General features: G+C 39.9%; 1 protein-coding gene and 1 long non-coding RNA gene across 3 annotated transcripts in view; one reads left to right on the top strand and one right to left on the bottom strand.

Moving 5' to 3' along the window:
* The window catches only part of LOC307197115, a 47,306-nt gene extending 46,525 nt beyond the window's left edge, over positions 1-781 (top strand). The window contains exon 3 of the long non-coding RNA XR_013831326.1: positions 647-781. This is a non-coding gene — a long non-coding RNA (uncharacterized lncRNA). The remainder of the gene's footprint in view (positions 1-646) is intronic.
* ATP8B1 (ATPase phospholipid transporting 8B1) overlaps positions 1-19,185 on the bottom strand; it is a gene marked incomplete at its 3' end in the record, with an annotated part of 110,867 nt that overhangs the window by 2,495 nt on the left and 89,187 nt on the right. For both annotated transcript variants that reach the window (XM_079942746.1, XM_079942747.1), the window contains 11 exons: positions 16,400-16,588; positions 14,549-14,661; positions 12,757-12,921; positions 11,898-12,009; positions 10,827-10,902; positions 8,636-8,768; positions 7,530-7,818; positions 3,406-3,629; positions 2,134-2,217; positions 1,121-1,366; positions 658-796 (listed from right to left, as the gene is read on the bottom strand). In XM_079942746.1, coding sequence (XP_079798872.1) covers positions 658-796; positions 1,121-1,366; positions 2,134-2,217; positions 3,406-3,629; positions 7,530-7,818; positions 8,636-8,768; positions 10,827-10,902; positions 11,898-12,009; positions 12,757-12,921; positions 14,549-14,661; positions 16,400-16,588 — 1,770 coding nt within the window. The remainder of the gene's footprint in view (positions 1-657; positions 797-1,120; positions 1,367-2,133; positions 2,218-3,405; positions 3,630-7,529; positions 7,819-8,635; positions 8,769-10,826; positions 10,903-11,897; positions 12,010-12,756; positions 12,922-14,548; positions 14,662-16,399; positions 16,589-19,185) is intronic.

Genomic DNA, 19,185 nt, shown 5'->3' with positions numbered 1-19,185 from the left:
TATCATTTCATTCTAGCATTTGTCAATTTGTCATATATTTTATATAGCTGTAAACTGTTTTGTTTTCCATAAGTTTACTTATTGCTCTGTATATGTATTTCCAATGATGCAGTCCACTTTTAAGTTCTAGAATTCCATCATCTGGGATTCATAGTTTGTTTAGCTAATTTGATATTCTTAGGTCTTAGGGAGGGTTATTTCCAATTTTTAAAAGACAATTAGAAATGTTGTAGTGATACAGTCTTTGTACAGATTATCTTTCCAAAATTTGGTGTGTTTCATCTTAGGGTATTTTCCCCATGTGGAAATACTGGATCAAAATGTACACAAAAATTCATTACATATTTCTAGGTAGTGCTTTAGAAAGATTAAATTATAGTGCTACCAGCAATACATGTATTCCCAGTTTCCCAATAACCTACTAATACTAGGTTTTATGGAAGAAAAAAAGCACAATTATAGCTTAGTTATTTTAATTTGCTTTCCTCCCATCACGTTACCACCCTTCCAACCCACCACCCCCAATTCTAGTCAGGACATTAATTTTCACTAGCAGTAATTTACAGTTTATGTTTTTACTTACCCTGAAGTTATGTCAGAATCTAAATTAATGACATTTTTCTATTTATTTATTTTTGGAATTTAGAAAATACCAACCTGTAAATTGAAATGCAGATGGAAAGAGAACATGTATTCCGGCACTATGAAGGTCAAACATGATGCCAAAATAAATTGCAATGCTTCCAAAAATTGAAAAAGCATTCACAAAAGTCCAATAAGAAGTATCCAAGCCAATCTGTTGGGAAACCAGAGAAAAACAGAGCACTCATTTTGGGGAGTTAGCAAGAAATAAAGGATCTAAGGATTCTGAAAATAGAATTCAGCAATTTAAGCATGGTATGGCTCGAATACTGAACAATCAGAAGCTATCTTTGACTCAGGCAAGAAATAGGAAATATGTTTGGTATAAGGGATGAGAATAGCATCCATTCATATTTGCAAAGCAGCAGAGCCTCAGTTGGAGGAAGAATGGGAGCCAGGCGGATATGCACGCTGGTCTACATACAGAAATGCATACAGTACCAACAGGTACTGAAAACAGTTGACTAAAGCCACATACCTGGAAATTGACTGTTATTACAAGAGCAGAGGCAATTGTGACAGCAAAAGATTGGTAGTCTGAGGGCGCCTCTCCATCCTGTCCCACAGTTTGCAGATAAGCTCCAAGAGGTATGAAGAAGAGGACCAAAGATGTTAAAACCCCGTGCAACAAGCTTACGAAGAATCTCCTGTAGTTGAATAGTAAGTCTCTTTGTCCCACCATGTATAACCCGGGGAAGCGGAGGCTCAGTTTGTCGCTCACATCCTTAAGGGGAAAACACAATTACAGTTGAGTGCTGTCCATCAGGATCAAAGAACTCAAGAGATACGTCACAACCTCCATCTCGAAAGGAGTTGCAACTTGTTAAGTTCTAGGAAGGCAAAAACTAAACAAGATGATAAATCCTGAATAATTTCATTGTGCAGAGAGCAACCTCGTTACTGTAGTCCACCATCATTTGATATTTAATTCTGAGATTAGGTAAAGTATTACTATTTTGCTACTTAAGAAAGCAGATCAGTAATGTTTAAAGAAGTGTAGGAAGCCGATTTTTACTTCCTGAGAATACATTTTTTCTAATACTTTGGGAAAGCATTTTCACATACACATCGATGAGTTAATTCCAAATTATTCTTTTTATTTTTGAAAGCAGTTTCTGTAAAAGTTGCTACTAGATAGAATGTGGACTAATTTGGAAATTAAACCTGTAAGTTTGGGAAGGTATTAAAATAATTTACTTTAAAGATGTGTAAGTTGTTATTGTAGAGACATACTGTTAGGTATCTAACAAGAAAATCTTAGTGTCCGAAATGAGGGTAATAAACTCTTTTGTCAATGAATTCAACCCAAGCACAGAAATCCTCTTTTCTTACTATAAAACAAGCATAGCAGTTGCTCTGATTGCCTGACAGCAGAAATATAATAGGGTTTACTCAGAAAGAAGTGAAAACCAAAAGAATGCATTGAAATATTTGCTTTGAAACAGTCACTCAGTCTGTCCAGAAGCGACCCTGTCAGCGCCAGGCTCCTACCTGGTCGAGCAGCCCCATGAGGAGGACGGGCAGGCTGGTGTAGATCACATTGTAGAGGGTGATGAACCAGTCCTCGTACGCGGTCTGTGAGGAGATGACAGAGTCTGTGTCACCGACGAAGAAATGTCGCCCACCTAGTTAATACGTGCGCATCTGCCCTCAAAGCAGGGGTGTCCCCAGGGAAAGTAAACACCCCTCCCCCCGCCAGCTATGCCAGTAGCAGGCACGAGTTTGTTTTGATGGAATGGACAGAATCAAAGGGCTTTCCACAGGCAATTATCTTCCCCGTAAAATAAGTGGAGAAATAGACTCTGAAAAGTTTTTGGAAAAGGAGTCTGGTCTATTTGAAGAATGCTGGAAAACAAATCAGTGTTCATCATCTTTTAATATCCCTTTTATTAATGAATTAGATTACATACAACTGGTTCAAAAGCACGTAAGTACCGTTCAAATATACTTTTCTTTTGCCAGTCCAGCATTTCCATTTAAACATTTTATAAACCAGAATTTGAATATAAGAAAGATGCTTCTGAAAAGGATAAGCAAGGCTGTGCACACCCCAGTCCTCAGTGGGGGATAGAGGAAATGGGCTTGCTCAGCACCAACAGTGATACACCATCCTGCACAGAAACAGGAAGAAGGCCCCAACCTTGCTCAAAACCCCAAGACATCCTGGCCTCCAGTTTCTACACCTGGCCTCCTCTCATGCCAGTTGTCTGTAGCATAGCATCAAAGAAGTTTGGACAACCACAGGCACTGACTTAGGTTTTTTGCTAATGGTGTGTTTCTGCCATATCAACAATTTAACATTGTAGATATGCCCCCACTCCCATTTCAGCAAAATGTTAAAATTTAAAAACCAACGGTGGAGACGTGATGTTAGATCTATGATCATCCCCAATTTATATAATCCCTTCAGCCCCAATGTAATTTTATACTTAAATTTGAACAATTTTTTCAAAGTTGAACAATTTGTTATCACTATTCTTAATGGCAAGGTGACTTGGGAAAAAAAAAAACTATGGTGAAGGCAAAGACACATAAACAAAAGTCAACAGACCAGGAACAAATCCTACCTTTTTAAAGGCAAAATAAAATAGGTTTAAAGCACCAGAAACATTTTAGAAGATTCATAAACTTAATCTGTACCTCAGCTGTTAAGAGAGAGCACCAAAACTGCAAATATGGAGGGGGAAGAAAATTTCAGACGTAGTTTTATTCATGTAAGAGAAGGGCTCTACTCATTTAATAATAATGATGATGGTATATTACCTGTGCAGAGTACCCGTTGAAGAAGGAGTACCAGAAATGAACCAAAGTAAATGAAAAGTTTTTATAAAAGAAGTATCGTAGGAACTTGCACATCCTTATGTAAGACCACCTGCCGTGCACCAACAGCAGTCTCTGCAAGTATCTGAACTGTGCAAAGGAATAGTCACTTGACATGACAGCTTGCATGCCTTCTTGTCCACTTATTCCAACACCAATGTGGGCAGCTGTGGGGGCGGGGAGAAGATAACTGAATCATAAGCTTATTTTAAGGCAAAACATTGAGATGATAAAAATGTTTCCGTAGCAATACAAAAAAAACCCTCAAATTTATGAAACAATAAATGTGAAAACTGTTGCTCACCATCCCCCACCCCCAGCTTCTGAACTCAGAAGTACGAGTTGCTAAACATAGCACGTGGTTGGGCTTCCATAAATACTTGTGAAAGGATCTCAAGTGGGTAATGAATTCCATTTGGATTATCTGCCCAGCTCATAAGCCATCCTTCTCACCCAAAGGGTGAGCCCCAGGCATCCATGTGTACCGTGTGTCCCTGCCTCCCTGGCCACAGCTGAGTCAGCCATGGGCAGATACATAATCTATGGTAGATACTACGAATTGGCTCTCCTTCATTCTAGAACTTTTGTTCTAATTGGAGAGGTGGGAAAGCAAATAAAAACCCTACATTGCTTCGACTACCTTGCAGTTAGGTTCTCTTTGTGAATTAAGTTCCACTGTTTGGACCTGCTTGTGACTTGGAAGCAGAAGCAAATTGGAGCCCAGCATCCCTTCCCTTTTTGGCATTTCTGCAGCAGAATTCATATCCATTCTCCAGCTGCCCAGATGTTGATAAACAACTGCAAGGGCTTCTCAATTGGAAAGCTCTTCAGAGGAGCCTCAAAGCTAGAAGCTCCTCTGGTGAGTGACCCAGACGTGCAGACACAGCCTAGAACCTACTTCTTCAGTTCATCCAGAATTTTCATGAGCACCTGGTCCCCTCTATTAATCACTTCCTGCTTAAAGTACCCAAAGGAATCTGTTTCCCTCAGTCTCTTGGTATTTTGGAGTTAGGATTTGGGTGTGTTTGTGTTTGGAATTTTAACGTAAATTTTTGAGTTGTGGGATGGATATACTTCTGAGGGGCAGAGAAATAAAGTAGTCTAGAGAAAGGATGAGAGAGAAGGGCAGACACTGAGTTCCTGGTGCAGCTTCAGGTCCTGGTTCTAGCATATTCCTGAGGCCTGGCTTCTTGAGCAGCATGAGACATATTTGTAACTTTTAAAATAGGTTTCTTTTTGTTTTAAGCTAATTTGAATTGTTCTCCAATACTTGCAACCAAAAGTGTTTAAACTTAGATACTGTTAAACTTTCAAAGGCTTATGCATGGCCCACTGAGACCCCAAGACACACAGTTGTTTTGAGGAGGGGAGGTTTCCAGAATGGATAAAAATGAAAGTCCCAATTTTATCCATCCTCCCAATAGTCATTAAACCACATGTTCCACTTAGAGAATTATGAGTTTTATCTAGGTCTTAAGAGTCATGGAAGTGAGATCATTTTTAGAACATGTGTTGCAGAATACAACCTATTACTACTCAGACCCTGAGAAGTGCCTGCCAGCTCAGCAGAGTCTCCAACTAAAAGAAGCTCCACAACTCCTGCCCCACTTGCAGAATACAAGGTCTGGCATTAACACAGTGACTTGTCCAAAACCTAAGTTTTTAATAACACTTTGCAATTCTATAAAATAGAATTAACTGCATCTCAATCAATACTTACAACCTCTTTATACACATAAATAGTTCTTAATGACCAGTTGTGGTTGCCAAACTGTTCTTTCCTACCAAACCATGGCCGCCTTTTCTGAACAAATAACAGGGAAATGTTGAGATTCTGTCAGAGACAAGGAAGAGGAGCCACCGCCCCAGGCCCTGACATCCAGTCCAGCCACTGCCGAGCAGACCAAGGGACCGTATGTGAAGTGTACACTGCCACAGTTAAAGCGGCAACCGAACAGATGTACTTTATCAGGCCACACTGCTTTTTGTTTGTATTTTCCTAAAACCTAAACATAGGCACCTAGACTTCCCTGAAGTTGCCGATGTGGTTTCAGATGCCTGCCCGGTAGGCCACTTCATAATTCCCTGACAAGCTGGTTGCTTCCTTTTGCCTCTCTAATGCTGCCTGTTCATTCTCAGGATTTAGGCCAAGGAAAATAACACCCACCAGCCATCTTCAGGCCCAAGCGGGAGAGAGGGCAGTATCCGAGGGTCCTTGGATCCTTGCTAGGGGCAAACCATGGTGGACTGCAGTTCCCTCCACTTCTCCTAGACTACACCACTAACCATGAAACATGTTAGCAAATGGTCAGATTTTTTTGGACACTTAAATTTCACTGTACTTCTTTATAAACAACAAACAGTTTCTTTTGGTTCATTGTTCTTGATGTAGGTAAAAGAGATGACAGTTTTCACAGAGTTCAAAAAGGCACTTAATACTTGGGTTAAGCTACTGACTTCCAAGGAGACCTGAGTTTCTTTGATTTTCATCCCAAGTGGATGTCTCCTACATTATATATAAAAGTGTGTATCACATAACAGAGCTTAATAAAATTCTGAAAACGAAAAAACAGTCTCTAGGAGGTTATCTATGCCAACTTTGTGTGATCCCTTTTGCTATCAGTTGGTGAACTGAGAGGAACAAGAGTTTTCAAGTCTCAGTCACGTAATCGGGAAATCTGAAACGGAGTCCCCCTTTCCCAGCATCTAGAAGTCTTCATTACAACTGAAGAAAAATAATGTTTGAGTCACTTGCCCTTTTGGCACAGTCATTTATGTTAAAAGGTACATAATGGAAAATAAACTAGAGCTGGCTACAGAGGAAAGAAATAGATCTAACTCGGAGCAAGAAATGCCATTCGCATGGCAGGATGAATATGTGCAAAACACGGTGGAAAGAAATTAAACTGGCCGTGGCCACAGACATACACGTGAAGAAGCGAGAAAACGTACATTATATAGCTGACTCCTTTTGAGGAAGATAAAGTTGGAACATTCTTAGTATATATCAAGGAGGAGAAGGAAGAGACTCTAAGGAAAGAAAGAGAAGAGTTACGAAACAGGCTGAAGTAAAAGTCTAGTTATACATATGATGCATTTAAGCTACCCGGCACCACAGGACGTGTGTATACATGCCATGGATAGTTCATCTTAAGAGAAATACTACAAAGCTAGAGGTGACATCAGAGATAATTTTCTTGTTCTCAAATGAGAAACCTGAGGCCTGAGCATGAGCCCAGGGTGACACAGCATGCTGGCATCAGGATGAGGACAAGTATTCAGGTCTCATTAGTTTGGGCATTTTCATTACCAGATACTCCTGTATAAGTAATACAGGGAGAAAAAGGACCAGGATTCAGACATATTGATGAGGGTTTGGTTCCATATGCTTTTAATACCAGCAAAATTGTATTTCTGCAGTGACAGAACTCAATCTGTCAATTTGTGGGTACCTAGGGTCCTCCAACCAGCAGAATGACCTTGGGAGGTCAGGAGAATTTTGAGGCGATGTCAGAGCTGTGCTTCAATGTTACACTGAGCTCACACTAGGTCACCTAAGGGTGAAGTTCAACAGATTTACCAAAGGCAAGAAGAAAGCCCCAGAAAACAATGCTTAGGTGTGGGAGAACAATATTCCCCAAACAAATAACAAAGAGAGTTCAATAATTCATGCCAAGCTCAGCAGGAATTTTTGCAAAACATTAAATAGCAGGGTTCTTAATAAGCCCTGAAGAAATATGGGAGGAGAAGCAGCAGGAGAAAACACAAAACCAAATCCAAACATATGTAAAAGAAGGAAACAAATAAGGATAAGTTCACCCACACAGAGCTCATCTTCGACTTGGCACTCTTTGTATAGAATAATCATGCCTGCGCTCTCCTACTGAGTGGACTGTAAGCTTCCTGAGGGCAGGGTCACAGGTGTAGTTACCACAGTTAAGTGCCTTTATTAAAGGTCTGCTTCATGAAAGCCCAAGCAATGAAATCAGAAAAAAACTACCCCCAAAAATGTTCCTGCCATTTCCTCTCTACTGATTCAGGTGGCACTGGCCATGTGCGAGACTCACTTTTGATCATGTTGACATCATTGGCCCCGTCTCCAATGGCGAGCGTGATGGCTTTCTTGTACCTCTTCACCAGGTCCACCACCATGGCCTTCTGCTTGGGGGTGACCCGGCAGCAGATGACCGCACTGCACTCACAGGCCAGGTCGACAAAGTTCTGCTGCTGCTGCTCTTTTTTAGCTTCCAGCCTCCTCTTACTTTGTGTCCTCATTCGTCTTTCTTCTTCTGTCCTGGGGAACTTCAGTTTCAAAATCTTACTTCTCTTGGTCTTTTTCTCAAGAAGAATTTCATTCTGTGAAAATCAGAAAGGGAAAGGATTCTAACCATTTGGGGTTTAATAACAAGAGTACCATTCCGGGCTTCCCTGGTGGCGCAGCGGTTAAGAATCCGCCTGCCAATGCAGAGGACACGGGTTCGAGCCCTGGTCCGGGAAGATCCCACATGCCCATGGAGCAACTAAGCCTGTACACCACAACTACTGAGCCTGCGCTCTAGAGCCCGTGAGCCACAACTACTGAGCCTGCGGACCATGACTACCGAAGACTGCGCACCTAGAGCCCAAGCTCTGCGACAAGAGAAGCCACGGCAATGAGAAGCCTACACACGGCAACGAAGAGTAGCCCCTGCTTGCCGCAGCTAGAGAAAGCCCACACACGGCAACAAAGAGTAGCCCCTGCTTGCCGCAGCTAGAGAAAGCCCACGCGCAGCGACAAAGACCCAACGCAGCCCAAGATAGATAAATAAATTTATTTTTTAAAAAAGTACCATTCCCAAGACTTTAATCATCTGAAGGATAATTCTTGGGTTATATCATTGATGATATTGTTCCAATTATAAAATATTTACTATAAAAATATAGAAAAATTTAAAATATACAAAGAAGAAAATTTAAATTAATGATCAACTAGTTAGTTGATAAACTAGTAATAACCACTGCCACCAGTTTGTATCATATTATATGTATCATATAAACTCTCAGACTTGGGAAATTACACTTTATTTATAGGCTAAGAGATTTTTAGGTTGGTAATTAATATGACAAACCATCTAAAATTGGTCCAGAATGACCTGCTTCAGTTTGAGCCAAAGGGAGAGACACTAATACTTACCAACCAAGAACCAGTGATTATTAAGGCACGGTTTCCACCAGATGGAAAAAAAGGTTCGTGTACTTGGGGTACAAATTTTGCATAGACTCCACTTCTGTTCCTCTGGTTTCCCATCCTTGTATGAAGAAGAGCACTGGGGGAAAATTTAAGTGTTTAAAGTACAAGACCATGAACAGGCCCTTGACTGTGAGACAATTTTGACATATAGTCTTTTAAAAATTGTGGTAAAAAACACAACATAAAATTTATCAGCTGTTTCTGAGTATACAGTTCAGTAGTATTAAGTATATTCATATCACCAATCTCCAGAACTTTTTCATCTTTTAAAATGAAACTCTATACCTATTAAATAACAACTCCCCACTTCTCCCCTCCCCCCAGCTCCTGGCAATCACCTCTCTGCTTCATATAATGGAATCGTATGTGTCTTTTTGTGATTGGCTTATTTCACTTAATACTATCTTATTTCACTGTTCTCAAGGTTTATTCATGCGGCATATGTCAGAATTTTATTCCTTTTTAAGGGTGAATAATATTCCATTGTATGGATATACCACATTTTTGTTTATCCATTCATCTGTCAGTGGACACTTAGGTTGCTTCCACTTCTTGGCTATTGTGAATAATGCCGCTATGGACATGGGTGGACAAATATCTATTCAAGTCCCTGCTTTTAATTCTTTTGGATATATATCCAGAAGTGGGATTGCTGGATCATATGGTAATTCTATTTTTAATTTTTTTGAGGTACCACCATACTGTTTTCCATAGTGGCTGCACCATTTTATATTCCCACCAACAGTGCACAGGGTTCAGATTTTTCCACATACTTGCCCAGGCTTGTTACTTTCTGTGTTTTTTAAATAGTAGCCATCCGTGTGAGGTGAAATTGTGGTTTTAATTTGTATTTCTCTAATGCTAAGTGATGTTGAGCATTATTTCATATGTTTATTGACCATTTGTGTGTCCTCTTTGGAGAAATGTCTATTCAAGTCCTTTGGCCATTTTTTAATTAAGTGGCATATAATCTTACTAAGTCTTGATTCCTCCACCACGGAGGCACCATGTTCACGGTACTTCATTATTTGCCAAAGGCAGCTAAAGGAAGATACAGTTGAAAATGTGTTCACAAGCAACAGAAGGAGGGCAATCTTGATCTGAATTATAATACACAGGGGTGAACCGTAGTGTATTACTAACAGTGACCACTGTTGGGCAGAAAAAAACTTATTTCCACACAAAGTTATGTCTGCTTTTGAGATGTTCTCAGTGCTTTATATCAACAAATTATTGAGAAGACCACATACGACTCACTCATGGGATAGAAAAATGAGTCGTGGAATTTTGGAGTAAAAGGGACTGTAAATATCCAATTTCTTCACGTTACAAATAAGGAAATCAAGCCCGAGAGAGAGAACGTGATTTGCCTGCAGCGAGTTGATGGGAAAACTGCAATGAGGACTCAGGACTCCGAAATCTCAGCCAGAGTTTTCCTCGTTACACACATAGAGCCTTTATTCTTCACCTTTAAGAACAGGTTTCTCAACCCTGGCACTACTGACGTCTTGGGCCACTTAATTCCGTGTTGCGTGTGGCTGTCTATTGTACTGTAGGGTGTTCAGCAGCATCCCTGGCCTCTACCCCCTGGAAGCCAGGAGCACCCCCCTCCTTCCCCACCGTGACAGTCAAAGATGTCTCCAGACATTGCCAAATGTTCCCCAGAAGGCAAAGTCCCCACCTCCCCTACCCCAGTTGAAAACCACTGCACTAGAAGATTAGGTATTTATTATTCACTTTCCACATTAATTCTCATTTTCAAGTTGAAAATAAGGAGTGATCAAGACAAGTCACTAAAGGCTGGAAGAGAAAAAATACGTATATAATTCATACTAAATAGTGGTGTCTCAAGCCCACTTCCTTTTTCAGCAGACAAGCACTGAGCGCTTCCAAGGAATACAGAAAAACGGCCCCTGAAAAGGCAAACAAGGCCCCAGGTTTTCCTACAACATACGGTCGAAACATGGTGAATTGGAGCTGCCTGTTGTTTCCTTGCTTCATTTAAACTTGAGGAAACTGTGCCAACTGACACATTCTAGCTCCCATTTCTCTGTATCTGCTGTGTCTACTGGGTCTAGTCTTGCTTTTATAAAAATGAGACATGACATTCTCATACTGCAGGCCCTTTACCCACCTGATATCTTCCCCATAGCAGATAGTGGTATCTTCAGTAAGAAGTTCACAGGCAAATCCTATATTTTCAGCAGTTTCTGCAACAGAAAAAAGTTAAGTCAAATGTCATTCCTACTGATGAATTTAATAATGGACTTTAGTAATGATATTTTTTCAATTAATGAACCAGATTCAATCAGATATGTTGTTTTTCTGTAGCAATGTCTAGAAATCACATAAAAAAATCCCTTTCTCTGTAATAAAGTAAATGTAATAAGTCAAAGTCTGGTTGAGATGTTTTCAATAATAAAATGTGCTATATATCAAATACATAAACCGGTTATTTAATAAATCAATGTTGATTGAAATACTGAACACATTTAGTTCATGTGGTTTAATCATTCTGTTATGGGGGAGAAGGATAACCATTTCCATAAGCCCTCACATGGGGTTCCTACTGGAGGTTTTTTCCCCCTCTTACACCACCATTATTTGTTTAGGTCAGGACTTAATCCCTTAGCTTATCAAAGTGTGTAACCCATCAACTATGTCAATCAGAGTAAGAGAAGTGATCTAGTTTCCCATGGGAGGCTTCTGAAGTAAAGAATCAATACAAACAACTTGTTGAGCTCTAAATTCAAAAATGAAAATCTTTCCTTGGGTATATAATTTTCATTATAATTTTCAAGCAGTAAAAGGGGCAAGAAAACAAAAGTTGTTGTTCAGTATTTTGTACTGTTCTACTCTGTGCCCAACAGGTGGCAAAGTGCTGGGGAGGACAGAAGGGACCAGAGTATAGCAGCCCAGTATAGCAGGCCACATCTGGTGGGAGAGATAAGACTAAACACAATCAGGAAGACACGACAAAGAGCTCAATTTTAAGGCGTAAACTCTGCTACTGAGGGAGCTTCGGGAAGGATGCGGTCAGGATGGGCTGGAATAACAGAAGGATTTCTTAGGGAAAGAGTCTCTGTCCCAAAGAAACAGACAGTGTTTGTAGAGGATGGAAAGTTTGAGGTCACCTTGAGCAAGGGAAGCAGGAGCTATGAATATTTGTGAATTGACAGATATGCTTCCGTGCAAACTAAATTACCCTTTTTGTCTCCAGTAAGCACCCAGATCTTAATGTCAGCTTTTGCAAGTTTTGAAATGGTTTCTGGGACTCCATCTTGTAGCTTGTCTTCAATAGCTGTTGCTCCCAATAGCTGAAATGTACATTAAAAGAAAGGAATTAGCAAATAAGCCAAAAATGTTCTTAATTGCAGTTTGCCAAACTAAAAAAAAAGGACTAAATACACCCCAGTTGGTGCTCTATTGGGGCCAGTGGCCAGCATTAACTGGGAAGGCTGTCGTGTGTCATACTCATCAAAAACTAAACAGCCAAAAATTTTTTCTTAAAGTAATTCACCAAGACAAAATGTAAGTACAGATCAAAGACAATAAAAAGATACTTTCATTGTGTGTATACTACTTTACACGGACACGAGTCAATTTCTCTTGCTAAAAGTCAATACTAACTATTCACTGAACTCTCCTTTTAATATAAACACTAAAAGCAGTAAGTCTTAAACTTTAAAAAGTCTCTTTAACAAATGGTGTATTTTCTCATTTCAAGATTTTGCAAAATATAAATCATCTCGGTAATTCTCACAATGTAGTAAGTATATGCGGGCTTGTTACTGTATACAAGTCACAGTGAATTTAGTAAGTGATATAAAAATAACAGAATCAGAATCTCATCGTGTTTTCTGTCATTTGGTTTCTCCTAATGGCAACTCCTATTTTGCTTGCTGAACAAAAGAAATTCAGGTGACCTAGATCCACTGCACCAATTTCAAATACTGAAGTTGGAATTCTCTTTCAAGCATGAGATCAAAACTGTAATAAAACTTAATAAAATTTCCAATTCTGTTTGGAATATCAAGGAGAAAGTTACAAAGGTTAAAACTCACAATTAAGTCTTTTTCAATCTCCTCATATACTTTATCCAGAGCTTCATCCCGGTTGGTTGAGGCTATACTTGCAGCCATAAACTTTTTATTCCATTCCTCAAATTCTTTTTCTTCAATTTCCTTATAGCAAAGGCACAGGGTTCTAAGAGTCTCACCTGCAAAGATCTGTTTAATTTAAAAGACAATCCATTCACCCAAAGAATAGTTAATTTTATGTAATTCAAGATCAAGTTTGAAATCTTACTTTGAAATAATACAATAAGAGAATTTTAAAAGACTGTGAAAGATGGATTCTGTACACATACATTCCATAGAGGAGATTAAACAAATACTTTATTTTTCTAAGTATTCTCAATATCTTAGGAATATATTCGTCGTTCCGAAATTAGTTCAAGGGAAAAGCATATCTTTCTTCTAAATCAAGTCATGAGAATTAAAAAAACCCTTTTTCTCTTAACGAAGAAAATAACAGACCAAGGAAGCTGCCTTGGGGTATAATGATTTTGTAAACCAGACCTGACACCTTTATAATTTGTTTCTACAAACTGTTACAAGTCCAATCAACTATGAACTCTCAACCAAGCATTATTCCCTCAAACCAATTCTGAAATACATGAGTCACTGGTAAAGCTGAGATAAAACATTTTAATGAAAGAGTCTGGAAGATTTAATCATGGTGAACAGATTTAAGCCAATTTAAATAGCTTAAATATGAACCAGTAAAAATGTTCCATTACTTCACAATCACATCTTGTCTAGCCCAAAATGGCAGAACTGCTTCACCCAACTGAGGGTCTGTTGTCAAAGACTCTTTGCAAGGTTCTGCATGTATTTGATTCGACTGCCCTTGTTCATCTCCTCATGAGAAATTATCCAGTGTAACTGCTTCAGTAACATATATAACCTTAAAATGTGACCCCACTTACTAAACATCATATTCATCAGGCTTCTTTCTGAAGGACCTTTGGCCCCCAAACTCTGACCGTCGAGTGAAGGGAAGAAAAAAACCCTTTATTAAGCACCTACTAAGTACTACGGGCTGTGCAAGATGGTTTTCATCCAAGAGGCTTTGCACCAACCCTCCATGGTAGGAATTATCCCCTTCCTCTTCCACACAGGCAATTAATGATTCATCGGAGACATCAACCATTTCCCCCCAGAGGGCACAAAACAAGTAAAGAGGCAGAACTGGGACACCAGATCTGACAGATATGCTTCATACTTCATTGCCATCATTATATATAAGCAAAACAATATAAGGGTTGGTAGGCGATTCTAAAAGAGAAATTTCCAGAAGCATTCTGAATAATTGCAGTATCACTGGACCAAGTACATAGTCCCCTAAAATAGCAAGTTTGAAGTAATGAAGACCAAAGTGATTCTCTAACAAAGATATCAGAACTTGGTTATCCAGTGCACTGCTTTGTCATGCCCTATCATACATGAATGCTTTCTTTCCTTCACTGTACACTAGGACGTTGGAATTCTTGGAGACTACGGCACAGGATGGTTATGTAGCTTGCTCGAGTTCACCAGAAGAAAGACCAGTCTTTCTCCTGGATCAGTCCTGTAGATACTGCTGACCTGGATGCTGGGAAGAGGTAGCAAGGTCATTTCCTAGGAAGTCAGCGTCAGGGACAGAACATATTCCTACTTTGGTGCTCTTTCCACTCAACTACACCAAGACAATAGAAAGGTCGACGGTTAACACAGAGCTTTCATTCCAGCTTAAGGGATAGTACCAGAAAATAAGTTTGGAATCTGTGGCATAAAGAGTGGAAGTGAGACTTACATCCAGGGCATCCTGTGTCTCTTGTTTCGTAGGATTCATTCGATGTAACCGTTCATAAATTACAGTGTCAGCACCTTTACAATAAAGCCTGATATTGCCTTCTAGGGTTCTTACTAGTAGCAAGGGAAGGAAAAGAAAATAATAAAGTTAATGTTTGATTTCTTAAAAGTACATTCATAAAGTTAATTTGAAGTGTTACAGCGCTAAACATTCATAATTAGTTTAAAATCAGCAACGTACTGAGAAAAATGTTGCTCTCAACAACGTTGGTAAGCCACTGTCTACATAGAATGTAATACTGAAATAAATATGAAAAGATTCCTTCAGTCAGCTCAGTTTTCCATAGCCTTGCTTATTCTTCCAGCAAATATTCACTGACTCCCTACTATGTGCTAGCTTCTTCCATAGAGCCTTTTTTGTCCATGCCAGCCAGTGGGACTCCTTCTTACCTATAAACCCAAAACACTTAACTGCCTTTAATACTGGGACCAAAACACGCTCCTTGTGACCATTTTCTTGGCTTTTTTGATCTCTGCAGTAATTTAATTGTATTACGTGTTTCATCAGTAACTAGATTTTAAGTTCTCTAAGGTAGATGCCAGGCATGATATCAGCCCAGATCAGTGCTGGGTACGCAGAAAGCACTCAGTAAAATGAGCCTAATCCGAGTTCAGGAGGCAGTTAAACCTATATATCTTTTTGGTTAAAAAGTCAATCTCATGGTGGAAAAGCTTATAGATATCACTTAACCCAGTGATCCAAGCTGATGTGACCAGCAGTCACACGCCTTCTGATGTGATATGCTGGGAAAGACACAGCACCGATCTACGTACCCTTCCTGCCAACAGTGCGTCATCTGAATCTAATTATGAGGGAACATTAGACAAACCCAAACTGAGGGACCCTCGACAAAATAACAGGCCTGGGCTTTTCAAAAATGTCAGCATATGAAAGATCAAAAACAGGTTGTGGAACTCTTCTAGAATAAAGGAGACTAGAGTAACAATCACCGAACGCAATGTGGAATATTAGGTGGGGTCCTGAATCAGAAAGAGAATTCCTGGTAAAATTCGAAAACGTTCTGTACAGATAATAATACTGTAATGTTAAATCTTCTGAGTCTGATCAGTGTTCTGTATATAAAAATAGGTGAAGGTTCCCGATCTTAGGGAATTCCTACTTAAGTATTTGGGGAAAGGGGCATGAGATCTGCAACTGACTCTCAAATGGCTGAGAAAACAAGAACTTGTAAATGATAATGACAAAGAATTTGTGACCAGTGCTAACAATGGTGGATATGGAAGAAAATACAGGAGTTCTTTCAAGTGTTCTTGCAATTTTTCTGTAAGTTTGAAATTATTTCAAAATATGAACTTAAAACATTTCAGTATTACAAAGTGATCACTGTCTCCACTTGGCTGCCTGGGCTGGAGGTATGATTTTGATTCCTAAGCACAGCCTCGCTTTTCTCAGAGCTCCTCTCCTGCTACACTCTCCCTTCCCTGGTGTCCCTCAAGCCTCCAGCAGAAGTGCTCAGAGTGACTCACGATATAAAAGCTCATGTGGGTCTACCACCCACGGTGCTGCCACCCAGATTCCACAGCTGGCAGCCCACATCTTTGAAGATACACCAACATCTGCAAGATTCAGATCTACTGCATTTGTCCCTTCGAGCGATGGACATGGTGTAGAATGAAGAAAGAAAACACTAGTTTGGACAAGCCTGCGGAAACCCTCCGGGAGCCAAGGGGTTCATTCACTGCCTATTTTATCCTGGTGTCGCTAAATAAAATGTGTGAAAGGCAGCATCTCAATGAGCCATTCACAGACATACCCTGAGGGGAGACCTACCAATTATAGACATTCGCTTCCGGTCACTGTTGAAGTCTAAAATGGCGAGAACACTGTAGGTCCTCTCAGTGCCCAACTCACTGATGGTGATCGTGTTCTGGGTCCTGGTGAGGAAGACAAAACCGAAGTTCCTGGCGGCGCTTACCAGAGCACCTTCGTCAGGAGAGGCCGCCTGGTAGTTGAGCTGACCTAGCAAGCGAGGCAGGAGAGAAAACGAGAAAAGCTGAGCTCACCACCAAGGGTTCACCAGTGCAGTTCACGTGCTGGGTGACGATGTATGGTTACCCCTCGGTACCCGCAGGGCACTGATTCCAGGAGCACCCCCAGGCAAATTCTATGGATGCTCTAGTCCCTTATAAAATGGCAGACTACCGCAGATACAGCTGGTGTTCCGCATCTGCAGGCACAGAGGACCAACTGTATTGCAAAGCCCAAATCAGCCTCAAGAAAACAAGTCACTGATTTTTAAGGAGTATGCCAACATTAATTTTAAAGTTTTTAAAAGGTAAACTTTTATTTCTAATCATAAACAGTGATATAAACTAGAAGTAAAAAAAAAAAAAAGAAAAATCTGGCCAAGAATAGGGGAAAAAAAATCTCATAATCCCACCATCTAGAGGAAAAACAACACTATTGACATTCTGTTATCATTTCTTCCAGTCCTTTTGGAAATGCCTATTTCTGTGATAGTTTCCATCATGCTAAATATACATTTACATCCTGATTATTTTAACATTGTATTTTGAGCATGTTATCATAGCTTTAAAAAAGTCTTTCTATGTGTTATTTTAAAGGAATGTAACCTGTGAATGTAACATGTGACCATTTTCCTATTATAGGCATTTAGTTCCTCCCCCCAATCTTTTTACTCTAAAAAATAACATTGTGAACTTCCCTGGTGGTGCAGTGGTTGGGAATCTGCCTGCCAATGCAGGGGACATGGGTTCGATCTCTGGTCCGGGAAGATCCCACATGCCACGGAGCAACTAAGCCCGCGTGCCACAACTACTGAGTCTGCGTGCCACAACTGCTGAAGCCCGCGCACCTAGAGCCCCTGCTCCGCAACAAGAGAAGCCACCGCAATGAGAAGCCCGTGCACTGCTGCGAGGAGTGACTGCCGCTCACCACAACTAGAGAAAGCCCGCCTGCAGCAACCAAGACCCAACACAGCCATAAATAAATAAACAAACAAACAAAATTGCCTTCTTTCAAACCACTAAAAAAAAGTTTAAAAAATAATTTAAAAACACTGTAATAAGCATTCTGTATGTGTGTAAAGGTTTTTCTGACTCTATTTTCTAAGGATAGCTTCCTAGTCGTGAAAATACTGGGGTAAAGAATATTGGTAATTTTTAAACCTGTTGGCATATATTTTACTCCCTTCTTTTCTAAAAGGGTTGTACCAGGTTATCTTCCCTCTAGAAGAGTGTGCTTTCTTCAACTTAGCTATATTCTCATAATTTAAAAAAGTCTCAAAATGTATCAATCTGTTCAATATCTTGATATTTGAAAGTTATATAATGGAAAACTGCCTTTATTTCACAACTAAATTGCAACAATAGGAGTAAATCTCACAATGTTGAGTGGAGAAGCCAGACACCAAGTACATACCACGTAATTCCATTTACACAAACCGCAAAACAGACAAAGCCTACCCACACTGTTCGAAGTCAGGACAGTAGTCACCCCTGGAGGGGCAATGACTGAAAGGGAACATAAAAGGGATGTCTAGGGGGTGGAAAATGTTCTGTTTGTAAAAATCTGTGTACTCACGACAAGGGAGTATTCAACCTGTGAAAACGAGCTATATGCTTGTCTCTGTTTACATGTTGTACCTCAGTAAAAAATTAAAAGAAAAAAAAAGCTCCGCCTATCCAAGAGTTTCTATTTTTCTACTCTTAGTTCTTCCATCTCAAAGTAGAATGAAAAGTATTTCTATAGTCAGATGAATTTCCACAGGAAAAGGCATTTCGTTTTCCACCATGGTATGATCAGGATGCACCCATAGATGGATGGGCAGTTCTTTACCCCATCCGTCTATGGGGAGGGGGCGGATGCCCCAGGGTGCACAGCTGTAGGTAGAGCTAAACGCCCCATCCCTACCCTACTCCCTTCACATACATGCGCAGGTGGTTCACTCTAAGTCAATATTAATCACTCCCAAATAGTAATTAAAGATGACAGTTAGGTTGGTCTCTCTCATTCTGTTCACCCAGAAAGTCATACACCAGAAGTTATGAATGTACTTGCTAAATCCAGCCATTCTACAAACACACACACATGCCAGAGGGTAAAATATTTAACCACAGCTAAACAAGCAGCAGTGAGAACACAGTCCCCTCCCTTTGGCAAGTTTCGCTGGCAGGGATATATTGCATCATACTGAAGGCAAACTTATTTCCAACAGAAAGAAAAGGAACAAAATGATAAAAGGTGGTAAAGTTCCCATGAGTAAGACAATCATATCTGGAGAGAACACTGATATTTTTATCATTAAAAGAAAATCCTTCCATTTTGTTCTAGTAATGGAATCACAGAATTGCAGACTAATAGAGACATGAGGAACTTCAGAGACCTGGTCCAAACTCCAACTTTATGTTTGCAGGAGGAAACCTGGACTAAAAATTAACCTCCTGAAACCTCTTCTGAAGAAAACTCTTTATTTACCACACGCTCAGACACAACCAAAGAGACTTTCTTTTCTTTTACAGACTAATTTGTGGATCACGGAACTGATGCAAATAAAATAGATGCTGAAACAACAAACCCCACCTCTCATTATCCTG

The sequence above is a fragment of the Stenella coeruleoalba genome (assembly GCF_951394435.1).
Source record: "Stenella coeruleoalba genome assembly, chromosome: 14".
Lineage (NCBI taxonomy): Eukaryota > Metazoa > Chordata > Mammalia > Artiodactyla > Delphinidae > Stenella > Stenella coeruleoalba.
The sequence above is the reverse complement of the archived record's forward strand: the minus strand, read 5'-3'. Positions and strand labels throughout refer to the sequence as shown.